Source organism: Cloeon dipterum, chromosome 1, assembly GCF_949628265.1.
Source record: "Cloeon dipterum chromosome 1, ieCloDipt1.1, whole genome shotgun sequence".
Classification (NCBI taxonomy): domain Eukaryota; kingdom Metazoa; phylum Arthropoda; class Insecta; order Ephemeroptera; family Baetidae; genus Cloeon; species Cloeon dipterum.
In genome coordinates, this window is record NC_088786.1 from 11,339,526 (window position 1) to 11,356,813 (window position 17,288).

The following is a 17,288-nucleotide window of genomic DNA, read 5'->3' on the forward strand; positions in this document are numbered from 1 at the left end:
AGCCCAGCAATGAGAGCAGCGTTCTCTCTCTCTCTCTCTCTCTCTCTCTCTCTCTCTCTCTCTCTCTCTCTCTCTCTCTCTCTCTCTCTCTCTCTCTCTCTCTCTCTCTCTCTCTCTCTCTATCTCTCTCTCTCTCTCTCTCTCCACGCTTCCCCTTTTGTGGCACTTTGCACACATAACAGCTCTATGTGAATGCTGGCTGAGAGTACCTTGTGAAGTAAAGTTGGCCCGAGCACTCTTGAATGGCACTATTAAATGAACGAGTTAAACAGATGGAAAATAGCTGGCCGAGTGCAAATTAACATCATAAAATTTTTCCATTATTCTGCTGCCGAACGCTCGCTTTTTCGCGGAATTAACCTCGCAATTGGCCGTTTCGTTTTATGCACGCGCCCGGCCTTTCACTGGCTCCAGTTTGCTGGCTGTTGTTATCTCGCGGTGTTAAAATCTTGGAGAGACTCTGCGCATGAAGATTTGCTCCAGGCATGCATTTCCTAACGATGTTTTGGGGATCCCCTAGAAAACAGTCTAAGAGTGTTTGAAATTGATATTCGTCCTTTATCACCCAGTTGTGCTTTTTTATGATATCGACCAATCATTAGCACAAAGATACTTCCTGTTGAGAAATTCACGAACATAAAAAATACTTTTAGATCCAAAATGAAAGAATTATTTTGACCCATGCTGATTACTGTAACTTTCACATTGAACACTGGCAACTTCGCAGAAGTAAGAAAAATACTTTGATTTGTCTGGAATTTCGTCAAGCGCATAACCGCTGAAGTATCAGCAAAAAATTTTTTCTCTAACACTCCATTCAAATGAAATATTGCATTACCTTTATTTTGAAATCGCAACAAAAATTGCTCTTCATTAGAAATTATTCCATTCGAACATTTGCTGAGTCCACGCAAGTGGAATCAGCAGAATTGCGGAAAATCCGCACCCAAAAAGCAGACGCTTTCCAAGTTAAAAAGAGCGGAGGAAATCTAATTTGGCCTGACAAAACGCAAGTCCAATTATCCTATCCGACTTCTTGCTCTCCTCTACCCTCTTTTTTTAATTTTTCGTGTGTCGGTTGACAAACTTTTCCGCGCATCGAATATCAATTGGCACGCGCGCTCTTTGCACGTGTGCGTCCGTGCGCGTCGAGCCGATTAAGAATTCTGAGCGCGCACGCCACCATCACGGTTGCCGGGCGAATTTTATTTCTGACAAATATCCGCGTTTAAATTTTCATACTGATTGTAGCGAACGGGAGCGTCTCATTGCGTTGCGTTCTTTTGAGAGGCGCCTCGCTTTGTGTGTGGGACCGAAAAGGGCGAACAAGCGAGCGAGCACATCCCACTTTTTATTTACTCAGCCTCATTTCACCATTAGCAATTAGGAAGAGAGAGAGAGAGAGAGGCTGGTGCGCGGGAGAGCGAGTTCATCCCCTTCTTGATAAAAAGCGAGCGGCCTTTGTTGCAACAAATTTATTCATCCCGGCAGATAAAGGAGTTTGCAAACCACCTCTGAATGCCGGCTTAATTGCAATTCAGTTTCGCTCTCTCTTGGTTCGTTCTCTCTCGGACCCTTCTCCGACTCTCACGCGCCATCCTTTCCCTCTGCCTGTGTGTGTACTTTGGTAGCGAAAAAAGGCGGCAGATAGGTTGCAACTTAAATCTAAGGACTCCTTGGCTCGTGATTGCAAAGATTATACGAGCAGTGTGCCGTTTTTATGACGCGAAATAAGAATGGGAGCAGAGATAGCGCGGCGTCCTGGAATTCGTGAAATTCAGAAGTCTGATTTTCCTTTGCACAAAGTATTCCTGCCTTTGCCTGCACCGCCGCGCTCGTAAAACTAATTGTAAGGCCGGTGCTGCAGTGGGTACGATGGCTGGCTGCGGAATGGCCGCTGCTGCTCCAAGGACGCAATTCCGCCGCTGCAGGAATCCGCTTTTTATTGGACGTTACATTTTTCAACCTCCAGACGAGCTGCAATTTTAAATTCTACAACTATACATGGCCGCTAGCTCATTATTTCCGTATCTGGCACGTTGCTCTTATGAAATATTGCCTCAATCTTGGAAGTGCGATACTCTGATTAACATAAATCGAAGAAGCTAGAATATTGTGCTTTTGCTTCCAAGTGCACTGATGCTTTCAAGGTATTTATCTATTGTTGCTATATCAGAGATTAAATGATCAAGTTGAAATTTATCTTCTTGAATTTACAACCAAAAGCAAGCGTTTCCTACTGATTACAAATTTTTACAGATGGGAATTGTAGCAGTTAAGCCAAAGCCATTTAAATTAAAAGCTCTGATAACAATGGCTGGAGCTACAGTTGATCCTGCAGACGCCATTTGTATCGCAGTAATTTTTCGCCTCGTGACAAGTCCCTTAAACCGTCTGTGCAATTTCTTGTGAAACTATTTCCGCCAGCAGGCTCTATACAACTGGTGGGACGGTGCTAAAACTAATTGCGAGCAGGAGGGAAGACGCCGAATCCATTCTGCAGTCTGTTGAATGAGTCAGTCTGCGCCTAGATAGCACTTTACTATTGTATGTAGATACAGCGAGTTAGTATAGAAAGCAGCGGAGCTAGTCAGTCTGCTTCTCTCTCGCGCGCGCCCGCCCGTCTCTGAAGCAATCGACACAAAGGGAGCGTTGCGCATGTTGTGTTATAGATTTAGGACCCGCAATGTACACTGCAGATGCAGAACAACCACTGGTTCTTCCTCTTCCACCTTAAATTCGTGTGAGCGGGCGGCCTGTTTGCTCAAAAATTTCCCCGAAATTATGCAGCCGACGACATTCATTCGCACGCATCTAGAAATCAAACGAAAACAAGCCCCAGGCCGGGCCGTGCGAGTGAGGGCTTGCTGGCGTGGCGTACTCAGCCTCCCTCCACACGTGCATATCCATAGTCCATGCATTTTTAACAATATCCAGGCGAGCGGGGCCAACCTGCATTCAGCGGCGAGAGGGTTGCTTGCTCTGCTGCTGGGGTGGGTGTTGTGTCGGTTGCTCCCTTTGTGTGCCATGGCTCTCTTTGTGCGGAGAAAGAGACGTGCGCTGGTGCTAGGAAAATCCTAAAAATCACCTATAAATTATGACGCCGTAAAAAGCACGACTTTTTGCTCATTCCGCACAAGGAAAAGAAATAAAAAGGGGCTTTCTCTGCCACCAAACCGAATGAATATTGCAGAGGTGCGCTCGCCGGCTCGCTCTTGCAGCGCACGACGCATTTCTGAAATTGAACGGCCGTGTTTAATTTTGCGGGCAGGATGAGCAAGGGCTTATCTCTCGCGTGGACTGATTTGTGATTCGAATTCTATCTGGGAAATACGAAATCGATACGGCAGCATGCAAGGCAGCTGCTTGTTTGTTACCTGATGCAAAAGATGCCTGACGTGTGCTTGCAGGTGCTTTTTTTGCATGTTGTATTGAAAAATTCCGTTTGTCTACAGGAGAGAGGATGCGATATAAAATTACCGTGACGTGAGCACGGGCGTGTCTCCTACGTATTAAACATAAATTATATATGCAGCTCTCATTTTTCAACTTCAGGCCAGGAGATTACGCTGGGTCGGGTATGCAGCACGCTCTGCACCTGAGTCGAGACGGCTGCATAGCACAAAAGTTGGCTTTATCTGAATAGCAAGCTGGCTCGATGGGGTGCTTCTCCCCGTCCCCTTTGGGAACTCGAGCGCGACACTTTTCTTCAGCCTGATCTATTTACACTAAAAATAAACATGCTGATTCGTATGACAAAATAATATTAAATTTTCAGCGTATGCCAACATACAAGCTCATATATATATATATATATATATATATATATATATATATATATATATATATATATATATATATATATATATATATATATATATATAAACCCTTTGTGATTTTCAAACACAGGATCAAATGGTAAATCTCCTTGAGCATTTCCGTTTTTTTTTTTCGAGAAATAGAAGCATAAACTCAACCAAATAAAAACTATACTTACCAGAAAAAAAGGTTTGGCCATGCTCTTGTGCGCCAGGGATGAGTTCAAAGGCATACCTTTGAATTCAAGGGTGCCGACCACGGCACGTGTATTTTTGTCCCATCCAAGCTCAACTAGTTAGGGACATTAAATTTAATTACACAAAAATGCAAATGGCACTCCAGGCCGGCCGGTTCGTCGGTCGGTCGGTCGGTCTTGCCCGTCCATCGAGCGAGTGTGAAACAAAAGGGTCGCTGCAGCATTAAAAAGTGGCACTCGAGCAGATCCACTTTACAAATTTTGACACAAAAGGCAGTGGGCGAGCGACCGGCTGAATGGTGCTGCGGCGGTGCATGTGTGTGGTCAATGGGGGTTGAATTTAACGGTACACACGCAGCCACCCAGCTTCCTCCTCCATTATTTACACTCATTAGCTCCTCTGGTGTGCGAGTGCTGCTGCTTTGTGTTTTTGAATTACATACCGACACGCTCACAATTCGGGAAAACACGACGCGCTAACGTCATTTTGTCTGTTTCAGGAAATGAAAGTAAATTGGGCCACCTCGCCTGGAAACCAGCCTAAACAAGACACTAGTAGTGAGTACAACCCTTCTCCTTTACGCACGTTTTCTTTGTTCTTTTTTCGGCCGGGCTAAATTTTTGCGCTGAAAAGTAGCAATGGTACGCGCGCCTGTGTATTTTTACTTTCGCGTTCCATTTGTTCCGCCGACAAGGGCTTATTATACACGCCGGCAGTTTTGTTCTTTGTGAAAACGGCCGTATCATAAACTTTAATTCTGTAAAGGGAACAAGGTAAGCAAGCCCTGCGTTCTGTTTCGTTGTTAAAAATGCAGTCGACTTGGTTGTTTCTTGGAATCGACTCACCCCTTTCCTGGATTTTCCTTCCTCGAATGCATTCCGAAAACTCCGTCTGATGCGTGTATCTTTCGTGTATCATTAGACTATTATAAATCCATTGACTCGTCAGCATTGTTTCTAAAATATTTTTACTCTACTTTGTAAGGTACCTGCTATAACTATATCGTAATCTGCTTGGAAAATTTAGAACATTTCAAAAGTACGCGTGTTCGTTATTTCCTAAAAATTCATCTCAGCTTACCATGCCGGAGGTTTTTTCCTTTGAAAAATCTGCCTATTGTGAATAAGGATTAGTGCTCAAGTAGACTTATTCCACTCGACGAGACGTCGACTGCGGCGTGGCGCAATCACAAAGGATTCCGGCATAGATCCCACTGCTCCACATTTGTTGTCTTTACGTTATCAAACTCGGTCTGCTCGCTTCTGCCCAAATTTAAATTCATGGGCTCCACAATATTTCCTCTCCAGCAGCCATTGTTGTTTATTCGTATTTGATCCGTCGGCCGCACTGAGATTTGCATTTGATTATTTCTGTTTTAAGAGAGGAAGGGACGAGGAGGGTGTGTTGACGCGGGGGTGGGAGCTCTTATCGAGTCCGCAGAAGCGCATAGAAAGCTATTAAGCGGCGCGAATAAATAGCGTAAATCAACGATCATAAAGGCGGTACAGGCAAGACAATAAATAAAATAGTGAGAGCATTGCTGGCGTATTCGGCAAATAAAAGAGATTCCCTGCCAGGATTGCCAGATGCCTCGAGAATGGTGTTAAGTTGCTACAAGAAGAAAATCCATTAAGTCTCAACGGTGCTTCATTTTGCATGGTGCTTCATTTTGCATCAAAGGTTTGAAATGCTTCATGGAATTCTGAACAGTTGCATAGTGGTGCTAGCAAAACCAGTTGGAACTTGCAATCGTCTGATGCTGTCACTATTCCGCTCCAAGAAGGATATCTAAACAAGGAGATGTAGTCGCAGTCTTACTTCTCTGAACAAACTATAGATAGATCGACTCCAACAGCCAGCCACCTAGTTTTAGATTGCCATTCCTGAGTAATTTGTTCTATCGATCGAGGATTTTACTGTATTTTACTATATTAATGTGAAATATAATTTGTCGTGGAATCATTTTTATATATGCTCGTGGGTTAAACAAATTTTTTAGATTGTAAAATAAACCAATTATACTTAAATATTTTAAGGTAATAGACCTGATTATCATTCAAATGGAGCGAATAGAATCTTTCTAAATTATTACTTTGCGGTTAATTCTTAGAATTTGGCATGCAACACGCAGAAAGACGGAAATGTTTGGCAATTTCCGCTGTTTGAAAAAATAGTGAACGTGGTCACCCTACAGTTGGCGCACTACATCACAGATGCAAAGAAGCAATATTTATGCCCCCACACAGCGAAAAAATCTGGCAGAGGGCTGCGAGCTGGCTTGCTTGCTGCGATGGCGTGTGCTGTATCTTCAACTTTCGCATGCTGCTGTTTGCTCTTGCTTTTTATACTGCCTGCCGCGTTTTATTTATATATGCTCGCAAACATAATGTGCCAGCCAAGCTAAAATTTCAAAGATAATTCCGAATGGAAAAAGCAGCGTGGAGTGGGCGCTTTGACATCAGCTGCAGAGCGGCGCGCGCGCGCTCGGCTTTGTTCTTGTCGTTACTCAAGGCGGTACACGGTCCTTAATTAAATAAATAACTATACAAGTATAATATGTCAGAGAGAGAGAGAGAGAGAGAGAGAGAGATCCGCAAGGAAAGAGAACAGCAGGAGCCGACGAATTAAAGCAGTAGGAAAAAGCAAGTAAAAAGGCGCGCGCGATGACAATAACAGCCGTCACAGGATTCCCCCCGTTAATTCCACGGCCTTCCGAACCAACAAACAAAGCGAACAAGAGATAATAGTATAGTAGATGCGTGGTCTGTTTATATACAAACGCCCGTTTTAATTATTGCACTCAGCTCCAGCAGCGCCAAGGGTGGGACAGGGTGTGAATGCACTCACTCTCCGCCATTTAGCTGCACCAAAAACTGCTTGCCAGACTTCTAGGGCTATTATTTCTCGACGGCAATAAGTTTGGCACGGAATTAATGCCCTTTCGCATAGTGCAAGAGAGCGAGAGAGAGTCTCTCTCTCTGGATCACTTGCAAGACTGAAGCTTCAATCGGCTGCAGCTGTAGTTAAGACGAGTTCCTATAAACAAAAACAAATAAGGCTCCAATAATCCACATTCTTGCGGATCGGTCCTAATTTCAATAATACCTATATCGTAAGTAATCAATAGTTATTGTTAGCTTAGTTGGAAACAGTTTTTCAGTGGCAATATCTTTTGAAAAGTTGATAACCCTTCCTTTCTGTAATGCACTTAAGCACAAGTAATTGGCAAGCAGCGAGCAAATCTCACAGGCATGTCAATTCGCCGCCAGTCTCCTGTATTCCAACAAGTAGCAATTTGCTGCTCCGTTTTTCTATTTTTACGCCCTTTTTGACGTCTTCGGTGAGCAGGATTTAGAACCATTAAAAGTTTCCGGTGCGAGTTGAAACACGAAATCTCTTATCATCATTTTCGAAGCGTCGAAGGCTCAGTGCTGATGAATAATAAGCACGCGTGCAGAATCCGCTGTGCGCGAACGTCGCTAAAGTCTTCAGCAGGTTTTTCTCATTGCTCTCCAGGGGAAAATCCAGTCTGTTCGGAATTTTTTTCTGCGCCGACTAAAAGTTGCATAGGGAAGAGGAGACGCAAGTTTGTTCGTCCCCGCTGAGGAATATCTGTGAATAAAGTTGGCTGTGTGTATCGTAGTTTGTTGCTTTAAAAATTAACGCCTCGGAATTTTTGCCCTCAGAGTTTGTGCCGCTCGGATTCACTGATTTATGCAATTACCAGGGGGATTGGTAGATGTATTAAGCAAGCTCGTCTTCGCATGTATATTCAGCGGAGGAACACAAGCAGAGCAAGCGGGCGGTAATTAATGCAAAAGGTACCTGGCGCAAGCAAGTTTTTCTGCGTGCCGAGCCAGCGAATGCAAAATCCTCCTCGAGCCGCCGCCGCCGACCCACGGTGTAACGTAAGCAGACCGAAATCTGAAAGTTTTTGCGCCGAAAGGGGTTTTGGTTAAGGAGCGGAAGAAGAAACAGCTCCTGCAGGGAGTGCGGAATTAAAGCCCCACTTACCGGGGTTGTGAAAAATGTTGATTGAGCGTTGATGTCATGTTCCAAATTTTTGGACAAATTGGCTTGAGAGATTCCTCCCAACTTTTTTACTAGTGCGTAGTAATTTATTCAGATCTTTTCTCGGCAATTATAGAGATATTTAGCTCTCAAACTTCATAATTGCGTACCACCATTTAATCACAGAATAAATATAATTCTAAGCGGTGGCACTTTCGACACATCAATTTTTTTTAATACTTATTACGGCATTATAAACCTATGTTGTGAAGAAGCTCCGTGTTTCACGTCCCCTCTAAAGACTGTTGTGCAAAAGCAATGTTCAGGGCGGCGTGATTGAAAAGATTTACCCTATCATCAGTGGCCCCGTGTGGGCTAGCTATGCGCCGGTGTGAATTATTTAGCAACGCGATTTTGATATCGGCATTAAAATTTGGCCGTTCACGTGCAGTGCACAATCCTCGAGGCTATTTAAGCCGCTTCCTCCCATTACGCGCCGGCGGAGGAGCGAGAGAGGTGTACTTTGACTAACCATGCATGAAAATATTCGCCGCTCGTCTCTCTCGCTCGCTCGCTCATCATCTTTCCCCTTTTGTATCAATGGCGGAGGCTTTGTTATGGAAACTTCAATACCCACGGCAGTAACAAGCCGTGCAGTCAAGAGGCTGTCGCCCGCCGCTTTTATGTGTGTGTGCCCACCTATATGGTATGTAAGCGAGCGCACACACGCATTCGCCATTGTAGACCACTATATGGGCACCTACATTTTTGTGTACGTGTTTGCATATTTAACCGTGCATGCACACACAAACACACACATACACCGCGTTTATTTATCGCGCGGAGAGAAAAAGTACATAAAATCACGTGCCTGCAACCCGTAAAATTCGAAAATGAAAATCCTTCAGTCGCGCTAAATGACCCCTTAACGTTTAAGCTGGTGTCGCTTTTTGCTTTTCATGCCTACTGCTGTTTCGGCTGATTGTTATTTTTAATCTGTACTCCGCCTTTGTGTGCTGCTCTGGTGGAACAAACTCGAGCTTGGCCTTGCCAGTGGTCAAAAGAGGCCGGAGAATTAGCGAAAAATAATCAAATTACGTCGTGCGTTGCGTCACCGTCGCGAACTTGCTTTTTGGGTGTGTCTATCTGTTTTTGTACCCAACGTTTTTCTAACATTTGAACACTTTTGCGTCACGCTTTTAGCGCAAATGGCTCGTGTTTGCCCATTTGGAGTTAGCATCTCATCTCATTTTGTTTCTTCTGCATGACAACTATATGCTTTTAATTAAAAGTTTACTTCAAATAGTTTGTGAATTTGAAGTGCTAATTTAGACGTCTGCGAATTACTGTTTGATACTTTTTATTATGAACTCAAACAAAACCTCAAACTCATTACGAAATAAAAATAAGGGATAGGTTGGATGTTGACATTTGAACAAATTTTTCGTTAGTTAAAAGTAGTACAGCATTTCACTCTTACACACGTTGAATCTCTACAAAATCTCCCACTCAAGCGAGAGATGATATGAACTTTTGATCTTACTCTGTAAATTTAACTTTTTGGCACTCTAAAGCCCCGCTCATTTTTTCCTACATTTTCCGCATTTAACAGCTCAGACGTGCGCTCAAAACTGAAATGAAACAAACCCAGGTGGGCTTAGGTACATCCTGCTTTCATTCCTTAATCCGTTCCTGGAAGCAGATCGTTCCGGCCCGTTTTTCAGGCGGTCTTGATTGCACAGTAATGACGTGGTGTACGCAGGACTGACCACGCGACGAGCCGAACGTTGCATGAGCGTGGGACGCAATGATTTTTGAATAATTTATCGCTCTTTGTTGTGATTAATAATTCAATATACATATTGTTCAGGCCGCTGTGTTTGTACACTGCTGTGTTGTTGGCTCGCACGCGGTGGCTGCTGCGCTGCTACTGTTTAAATGTAATTTTTACAAAGTTAAGCACTCGTCGTGCTGCAAACGTAGAGCAGCAGCAGCAGCAGCCGGTCGGCCGAATTGCTAATCTCTTGTTAAAACACACTCACGTGCACAGGGGCTTTTTTAATCTTTGCTCGTGGGCTTTTGCTGGCTGTTTGTGAATAATGTAGAAGCAGCAGCGTTGTGTGTGTGCCTATTTATCCGGGGCGACGTGTTACTACTGCTTTTGCTGGTCAAAAGAAACTCGCCGACGCTTTTTCTCTGTTCATTTGCTGAGTGAATCCACAAAAGCCGTCAGCAAGGCTTATATGTTACGTCGGTTGGCGCTCACGTCGCTCTCGCACGCGTCCCGACTGCGTCCAGCTTATTTCATCAAGCTGAATTTTGCCGACCCTCAGACACACAAAAGGAAGCCACGCTCTCGCAGACCAACACTTGTTGGAAACTCGAATATGCGAGCGTCAGAAGATATTTTAACAAGCTTAAAAATTCATGTCGGTTGTAAATCATTTTCCTTTGCAAGCGTAACATTGATCGCCTTTTTTCCAGCCCCTCGGGGTCAAGGAAAATTAACCTAAAAGTTGCTGTAGCTTTTTGGCAACCTGTCTGCAGTTTCGCTCATCTGACTTGAGCTGTCTGCCAAAAGTATAAGAAATGCGTCTGCCCGCTCGGACAAACGCTTTTCTGAGAAATCCCACTTTTCATATTTCACTGCTTCTTTTGCCGCTGCTGCAGCAGCGGCTGCTCGTACTTAGCGGCAGTTCAAACGTGACGGTTGACTCTGGCGTACTCCCCCGGGAGGGCGGCAACTCGAGTTGCCACCGCCGACTGAGTGCTAGTGCTGCCGCTTAAAATCTCAAAAATCCTGATTTCATTTCCCAAGACGCGTGCCTCTTTTACCTATAGAAGAGCTCTAGACGCCGGTGAAAGCAAGCGAGTGTTCGAAACATCAGGCAGCGTGCGTGTGTGTCAACCGGGCGGGCGGGCAAAGGGGCGGCCCTGACGTACATCCCCTTCCTGCCACTCTTCTCGCTCAAAAAGAAATTGTGCAAGTTTCGGCAAAGGTCCTCCGCTCGGTCGGTCGGTTGGTTGGCCGTACTGCGACTTGAGGTTTAGCGGTTGGCCGGCGGCTGCAATTGGACGGACCATAACTCTTAATAACCGCAATTTACTGGATTAATCTAATTTGCAGTAAAATAGCAAGCAAGCGGCGCCGACTTGGATGTTGATGAAAATTAAGTTTGCAGCCTCGCGCACTGACATCGCGCCGCCCCTTTGTTCCCTTGCGTAATAATGTGCCGTTTCCAGCGGCTTGCTTTCAATTAAAGTTAAACATTTTCAATTCCGCATTGCTTTGAGCGGAAAAATGTTAGGTTGAAAGAAGTTGGTTGGTTGGTTAGTTGGTTGGCTGCTGCGAAATGCATTTCCCCCGGAGTAGAAGCAGAAGAAGTGTCTCGGGTGAAGTGATGCGTTGCCAGCCTCTTTCTCCGTTTCTCTTTAGGCTGTTGCTTTTCTTCCTTTTCCTTAAATAAGCAAGAAGAACAGCGGAACGAAAGTAGCAGCAGCGACGAGCCGGAGAGAGCAGGCGGGAGATGCTCATAAAGGTACCTACCAAGTACCTATATATACGTACACGTGCTGCTGCTGTTCGCTGCTTTTAATCTCGCGCGTTCCCTTGATAGCTGCCTGCATGAAATATTTATAAACCCATTATTATAAGCTAGCATAGAAATACGCGTATTTTCAGAGAAAACTGCCAGCGCCTGACGAATCCGCCGGCAAAAAATGCCAAGGCCCATCCCACTTAATATAATGGAGTGTTGAGTCGCGAGCGCAAAGTAAAAAAAGCATGTACATGGCAGTGGCGCTCGCGCGAGGCCGGCACTGCTGTTATTTAATGCAAGGTAGAGCGCCCGCCGTTAAAATCTGACTCAGATCTACTTCATCAAATATTTATTCGCGAGCCGAGTTAAGTGTCAGATATGACACGTTAAAATCGCACCGTAAAACGGGGGCCGTCGTCGCCCCGCGCGCACGCCGCGTGTCGCATTTTACAACGTCTGCACTGCAGCAGAAATTTCCATAATCACACTCACACACACATACACTCGCACCCGCCACCGTCGACCGTCCGACGGGGCTAAATAATAGTTTCTGCCTGGTAATTAAGCCTCCCTTCATATTGTAATTAATTGGAGTATAATTTCGACGGACGAGCCGGTTATTAGTGCCGAGAACGAACGCTTATTACCCGGCCGAGCGGCTGCGCTCCGCCGGGACGATTGCCGAAATAAAATCCCGGGCTAATGAGCAGCCCGTTTTCGGTAATTGCCGATGAAAACAAGCCAGCGAGCAAATCTGAATCGTATTCCCAGGACCCTGCTCCACTTATGATAGTTTTTCGCCTGGCAAACAGACCACTCTTCCCCTTTTTGTTTTTCGATCCGAGCGAGCGCTCTCTGTTCGCATCCCTTGTGCATTCGGACTTTATGTGTATGTGTTGCACCCCAAATGCGAAAAACAACCCACACTTGCACAAAGGGCTTTTACCGCTCACCTTCAGTCGTAGGAAAAAATCGCCACCGACTGGCTGGCTGGCTGGCTGGCGTGGAGTAGGCTAAAAAGTTAATCGCTATTATGGTGGCTTGAACCAACCCTAATAGCGGTAAAAAGGTGGGCCAGCGTCAGTCCTAGCCTTAGACATCGAGGTGAACTCTCTTAAGTGGCGATTATGCTGTGGGGGCGAGATGCACTCTTGAAGTCAGCTGGGAAAGCTGTGATTTCGTATTGCGTCACATCCATCGGCTTAATTATTTGTAAGTTTTAATAGTTGCCCTTAGTAAAACCACAACTTTATTTCTAATTTTATGCTAAATTAGAAAGAAATCTTGCAATGTTTTATGTTTAGTATCGTTAAATAGTTCAAATAAATTGCAACAAGAGTATTAAAACTATATTGAGTTAGTAGCCCTATTGTAACGCACGGCCCGGTCTAGGGTTCGGGACTTGTATTTAGTGCACTACGCCGGTTAGCACTCCTGGTGCTTACCGGATTTGGCCTTTCTGGACCGCTGACCGCACTCCCGTGGGGCGGCAGCGTGTTCACTAACTTAAACTTGAGTTCGTCGGGACTCGACGACGCAAGCCGGACACTAACCAAGTCTTTCGCACTTGGGAGGAAGGTTGTGTCCTCGGTCCTCCAACACTGCCTGAAGGGCAGTGCCAAAAGAGGAGCTTTACGTAAATTGCAAATCCTAAGTCTAACATGCAAATAAACTACATATGAGAGATCTAGGGATAATACAAACTACTCCTACTTGTTGTCACTGGGGTTTATTAAAAAGTAATGTCTGCCTCTCTTTGCTGCTCGCGTACAACTACCTCCTCCTCTCTCTTCGAGTGCAGGGAGGGCCTCATTAAACATAGGTTAGAGGGGAAATCACAAAAGGTGCGCTGCACTATGAATTATTATTTCAATGTTGACCTTACACTAGTTGTAGAAAAATTTATAGATCTAGAGCTTTATTTTCCTAATTAACATCTTAATATTTTAATACCGGGCTAGTCTCCGCTCCATAAATATCCTTTTATGTTGAACTAGAAATTTTGTATCATTTTTACCTGTTTATTTTTTATTGGAAACTATAGCTGTAAATGTTGTAAATTTGACCTTCGATGAATGCTTTATTCTGCTTTTGTATAATACTGATCAAAATAATGTCGTCTTTGAACCGATATTTTGAGTACTAGGTAGCATCCTTTTTTCTTATGGCTAATTATGTTAATTGACACCTATTTGCAGCATGCAATGACAAACTTCAGTTACAATTTTGCAAAATGTGAGCATTTAAAGTGTCTTCTCTGAAGCTTAATTTATTTTCATATATTTATGTCTCTTTCAGAGTAATCATGATTTCTGCGTATATATTGATGAAATATTCATCTGTATTTCTTTCCGTAATAGTTAGGTTCGCACCAGTTGTAGAAGGGTTGTGCTGGTCGGCATGGTTTATTTCTTGGAACCATGCTTTCCTGTTGTAAAAACAACAAGCAGATTTATAAATTATCATTCTTATCGCCAAGGTCTTGCCTGTCAGGGGCAGCTCAAACACCCCCATGGCCAGCCAACTGCTGCGTGATTTCGTGTCAGGAACGTAACACATACCTAGAGCTGAAATTTGATATTTACAGTGTGCCGCTGCCGCTTTGTTAACCCCTGTTGAACGCGCGCAGATTACCCTCATTTTTCAATATTGGTCGAACACTCGGCACACCCACCCCCGACCACCCTTGCTCGAATAATTGCACTCTGCGAATCATCAATCCACCCCTTTACTTGTTGTTGTGCACGCCGAGCTTCGGCCCGCGGGCATACAGGTGCAACTGATAAGGCCAACTACTATTATAATGCGCTATACAGCTAGCCGCCGCTCGCTCGGTTTGCCTGCACTGAAAAAGTTAAAGTTCGCATGACGGCCCACACGCGCTGTGTATATTAGAGGTAATAACTTTCGCCCTCGCCAGCAGCAGCGGCGGCGGCGGTGGTGGCGGCTTTCGTTGGCTCAACCAGCGGTGCGAGTTGGGCTGGCCACGTGTTGTATTCCGGTGCGTGTGTGTATGTGGGCCGGCCAGCCAGCAGCCAGCCAGCGTATACATTGGAATATTAATAATGAAAATTTAATTAAGTATTGCACCTCTTTTTAACACACGACTTGGCCGCCGCGCGCAAACTGTTGAAACGCGCGCGCGGCTCGCCGTCCGCAGCAATATTCATTAGTGAGTCCTTTTTATGTTTAATTTTGTGAAGTTGCCTGTGCAGCCGCCGCCAACACCACCACTGTGCTGCTCACGCTGCTGCTGGGAATTGTATTAATATTAAAAAAATGGCCGCGTTTTGTGTGTTTGTTGCTGCGAGAGCGAGCTGGAGAGCAGCGAGTGGAGTGAGTGAGTGAGTAAGCTTACCTTTGAAATCAAATCCGTATGGCTCAAATGAAATGGGAGTTGGAAAGTTTCACAACAAAGGGCTCTCCTTAGGCTAAATATAATATGAAATAAAAACAACTTTTCATGTTCTCTGTTGTTGCCAGCGCGAGCGGACGGAGCTTGATGTAACACGGTGATATTAGTTATATTCCATTCACTGGTCAAAGAGTGCGCTCACTCAAGCGGCACAGGTTAATTCAGCCAAATTCAGAAATCCAGAGACGAATCTTTTCCCTCAGAGCTGCCTCGGCATCCAATTTCGCGTAACGTGCGCTCCCCGTGCCGGTTCTGCACACGTCCTTGGGTGATAAGAGCGCACACAGAGCTGCAATATGGGCACTGCTCTCCCTGTTGACATTTTTCATCGATCTCGCTTTCATTTCCGCACTCTGTTTTTTCTACATTGTTGCGAGGCAACGTCCTCTGTTTGTGCGTGTCTTGGTGTTTTCTTTATTGTTGCATGAGAGATGAAAGAGGCAGGCAGTTGGCTCGTTATGTTGTTTCAGGGAAAGGGGAATTTTTAAATTTGCTCTTGTTTTATGCAATTCCCGATTGAATTTCCCGATATTCTGTGTGTAAAGCAGTAAAATCCTTGTTTCTGTTCCTCTATCTAGGAAGCGCTGAAAATATTTTGATAAATTAGTTGCAAATATCTTGTTTGCTTTTTAAATAGTAACACAGTCTTAGCTACTGTAAATCTCGCTTTATTTGAAAACAAGTGAGGTTGACCATTCCAAGAGTATTGAAACTTTAGATAAATCTCAAAATGAGAATTCTAAAAACGGAAAAGTGAAAAAATGATTTATTGTAATTTGTGATTTTATTTGGCAAAATTCTTAATTTTTATCGTGCTTCCAGGTAGAGTCTAATGATCAACTCAAATTGCCGTTTACTGAAACCAACAATGCAAATAAATATCAAATGAAGCATCGATTTTAAGGATCTTTGAAACTTTCTCAAATATATCATACTTTAACTCTCGTTACTGCATGTAACGCAAGAATCTAACAGTCGCAATGAATAAATTCCACTCATAATTAACTCCCTAAAATATGTATTATAATTCAATGTGAACGTTGCAGTGGAAAATCCTCTAAAGATAGTTAAAACACAAATCGACTCCCACTATGGCAAATCCAGTCTGAATAACTTGGGCTTCTTGCGCTGCAAAACTTGGCAATCGGATAATTCGCAGATTGATTATTGGTCGCTGGCTTTTTGCTCGGGCCGTGACGTGCGGTCTGGCTCTCTATCTGCTCGCATCCCCCGCTCTCTGGACCCTTAATCACTGCAGCAGCCAGGCAGCAAGCAAGCAAGATCAGAGAAGAGCAGAGTGGGTGCAGCGGCAGCAATATGTACTTCTCTCGCTCGCGCGCGTATTATCGCGTTACACATACACACGTGCATGCAAAATTAAAAATTCCCCGCGCGCTAATAACGGCCGGCTGTGAGCAATTTTTTTTAATAAATGAAACTTGCTCTGCGTCGTGTTGCTCGCGCGCTATCTTGCAGAGCCCCTGAAGAGCAGCAGCATCCTCATCCATCCAACTCATCGATCCATGTATACCGCATCAAGTTTAGTTTATACGTGTGTGTACATGTATAAATACACACACACCGCTCAGGCGGCGCTCACATACGCCGAGAGGACATGCAATAGCAGAGAGGGCAAATGAAATGGCAAATAACTTTACTCGAGGATACGAACTAACAAAATGAAATGTTTCGCAACACAAACATTTACAAAACCTTAACAACAATACCCTGAGGCGTTGGAATGCTATTATTTAATATAATAATGTTTATACCACGCATCCTTTTGTTATTTTTCAATTTATCCACGGGGCGTATGAGCGCACAAAAACTTGAATAAATATTTGCTCGTACACATACACCAACAGAGAGAGAGAGAGAGAGAGCGGAGCCTGTTTTGCCGCGCTCTCCCTCTCGCTCTCGGTCCGCAACATATACAGTTTAATTGGTTGCCCGTTTTTTCCGCCCAAATCAAGAGGAAAAACTGTTGCGCCACATCATGAATTTGCAAGCAACACGCTCGGCCGGTCGGTCGGTTTGCCGGCCCGTTGGCTGCGCAAACAATAAGTATATACACGCGGTGGCGAGTGATATTATTATTCCGTGTCCCGGGATTTCTCCTTATTTGTCAACCACCAGTGCCTCTGCTTCTGGCGGCCCTGCGTTATTTGCATTAGCCCCTGATGTGTGCATGTGTATCAAAATTGACTGAATATTTACCGAAGTTGACGCCAGGCACACAACTTGCAGCAATCACGGACCGAGCGTGAGCAAACAAAGCAGCCGACGAGATTTCCATTCATTATTTAT

General features: G+C 44.5%; 1 protein-coding gene across 7 annotated transcripts in view; it reads left to right on the plus strand.

Moving 5' to 3' along the window:
• The window catches only part of LOC135934186 (nucleolysin TIAR-like), a 117,202-nt gene that overhangs the window by 68,750 nt on the left and 31,164 nt on the right, over positions 1-17,288 (plus strand). For all 7 annotated transcript variants that reach the window (XM_065475739.1, XM_065475747.1, XM_065475740.1 and 4 more), the window contains one exon: positions 4,516-4,573. In XM_065475739.1, coding sequence (XP_065331811.1) covers positions 4,516-4,573 — 58 coding nt within the window. The remainder of the gene's footprint in view (positions 1-4,515; positions 4,574-17,288) is intronic.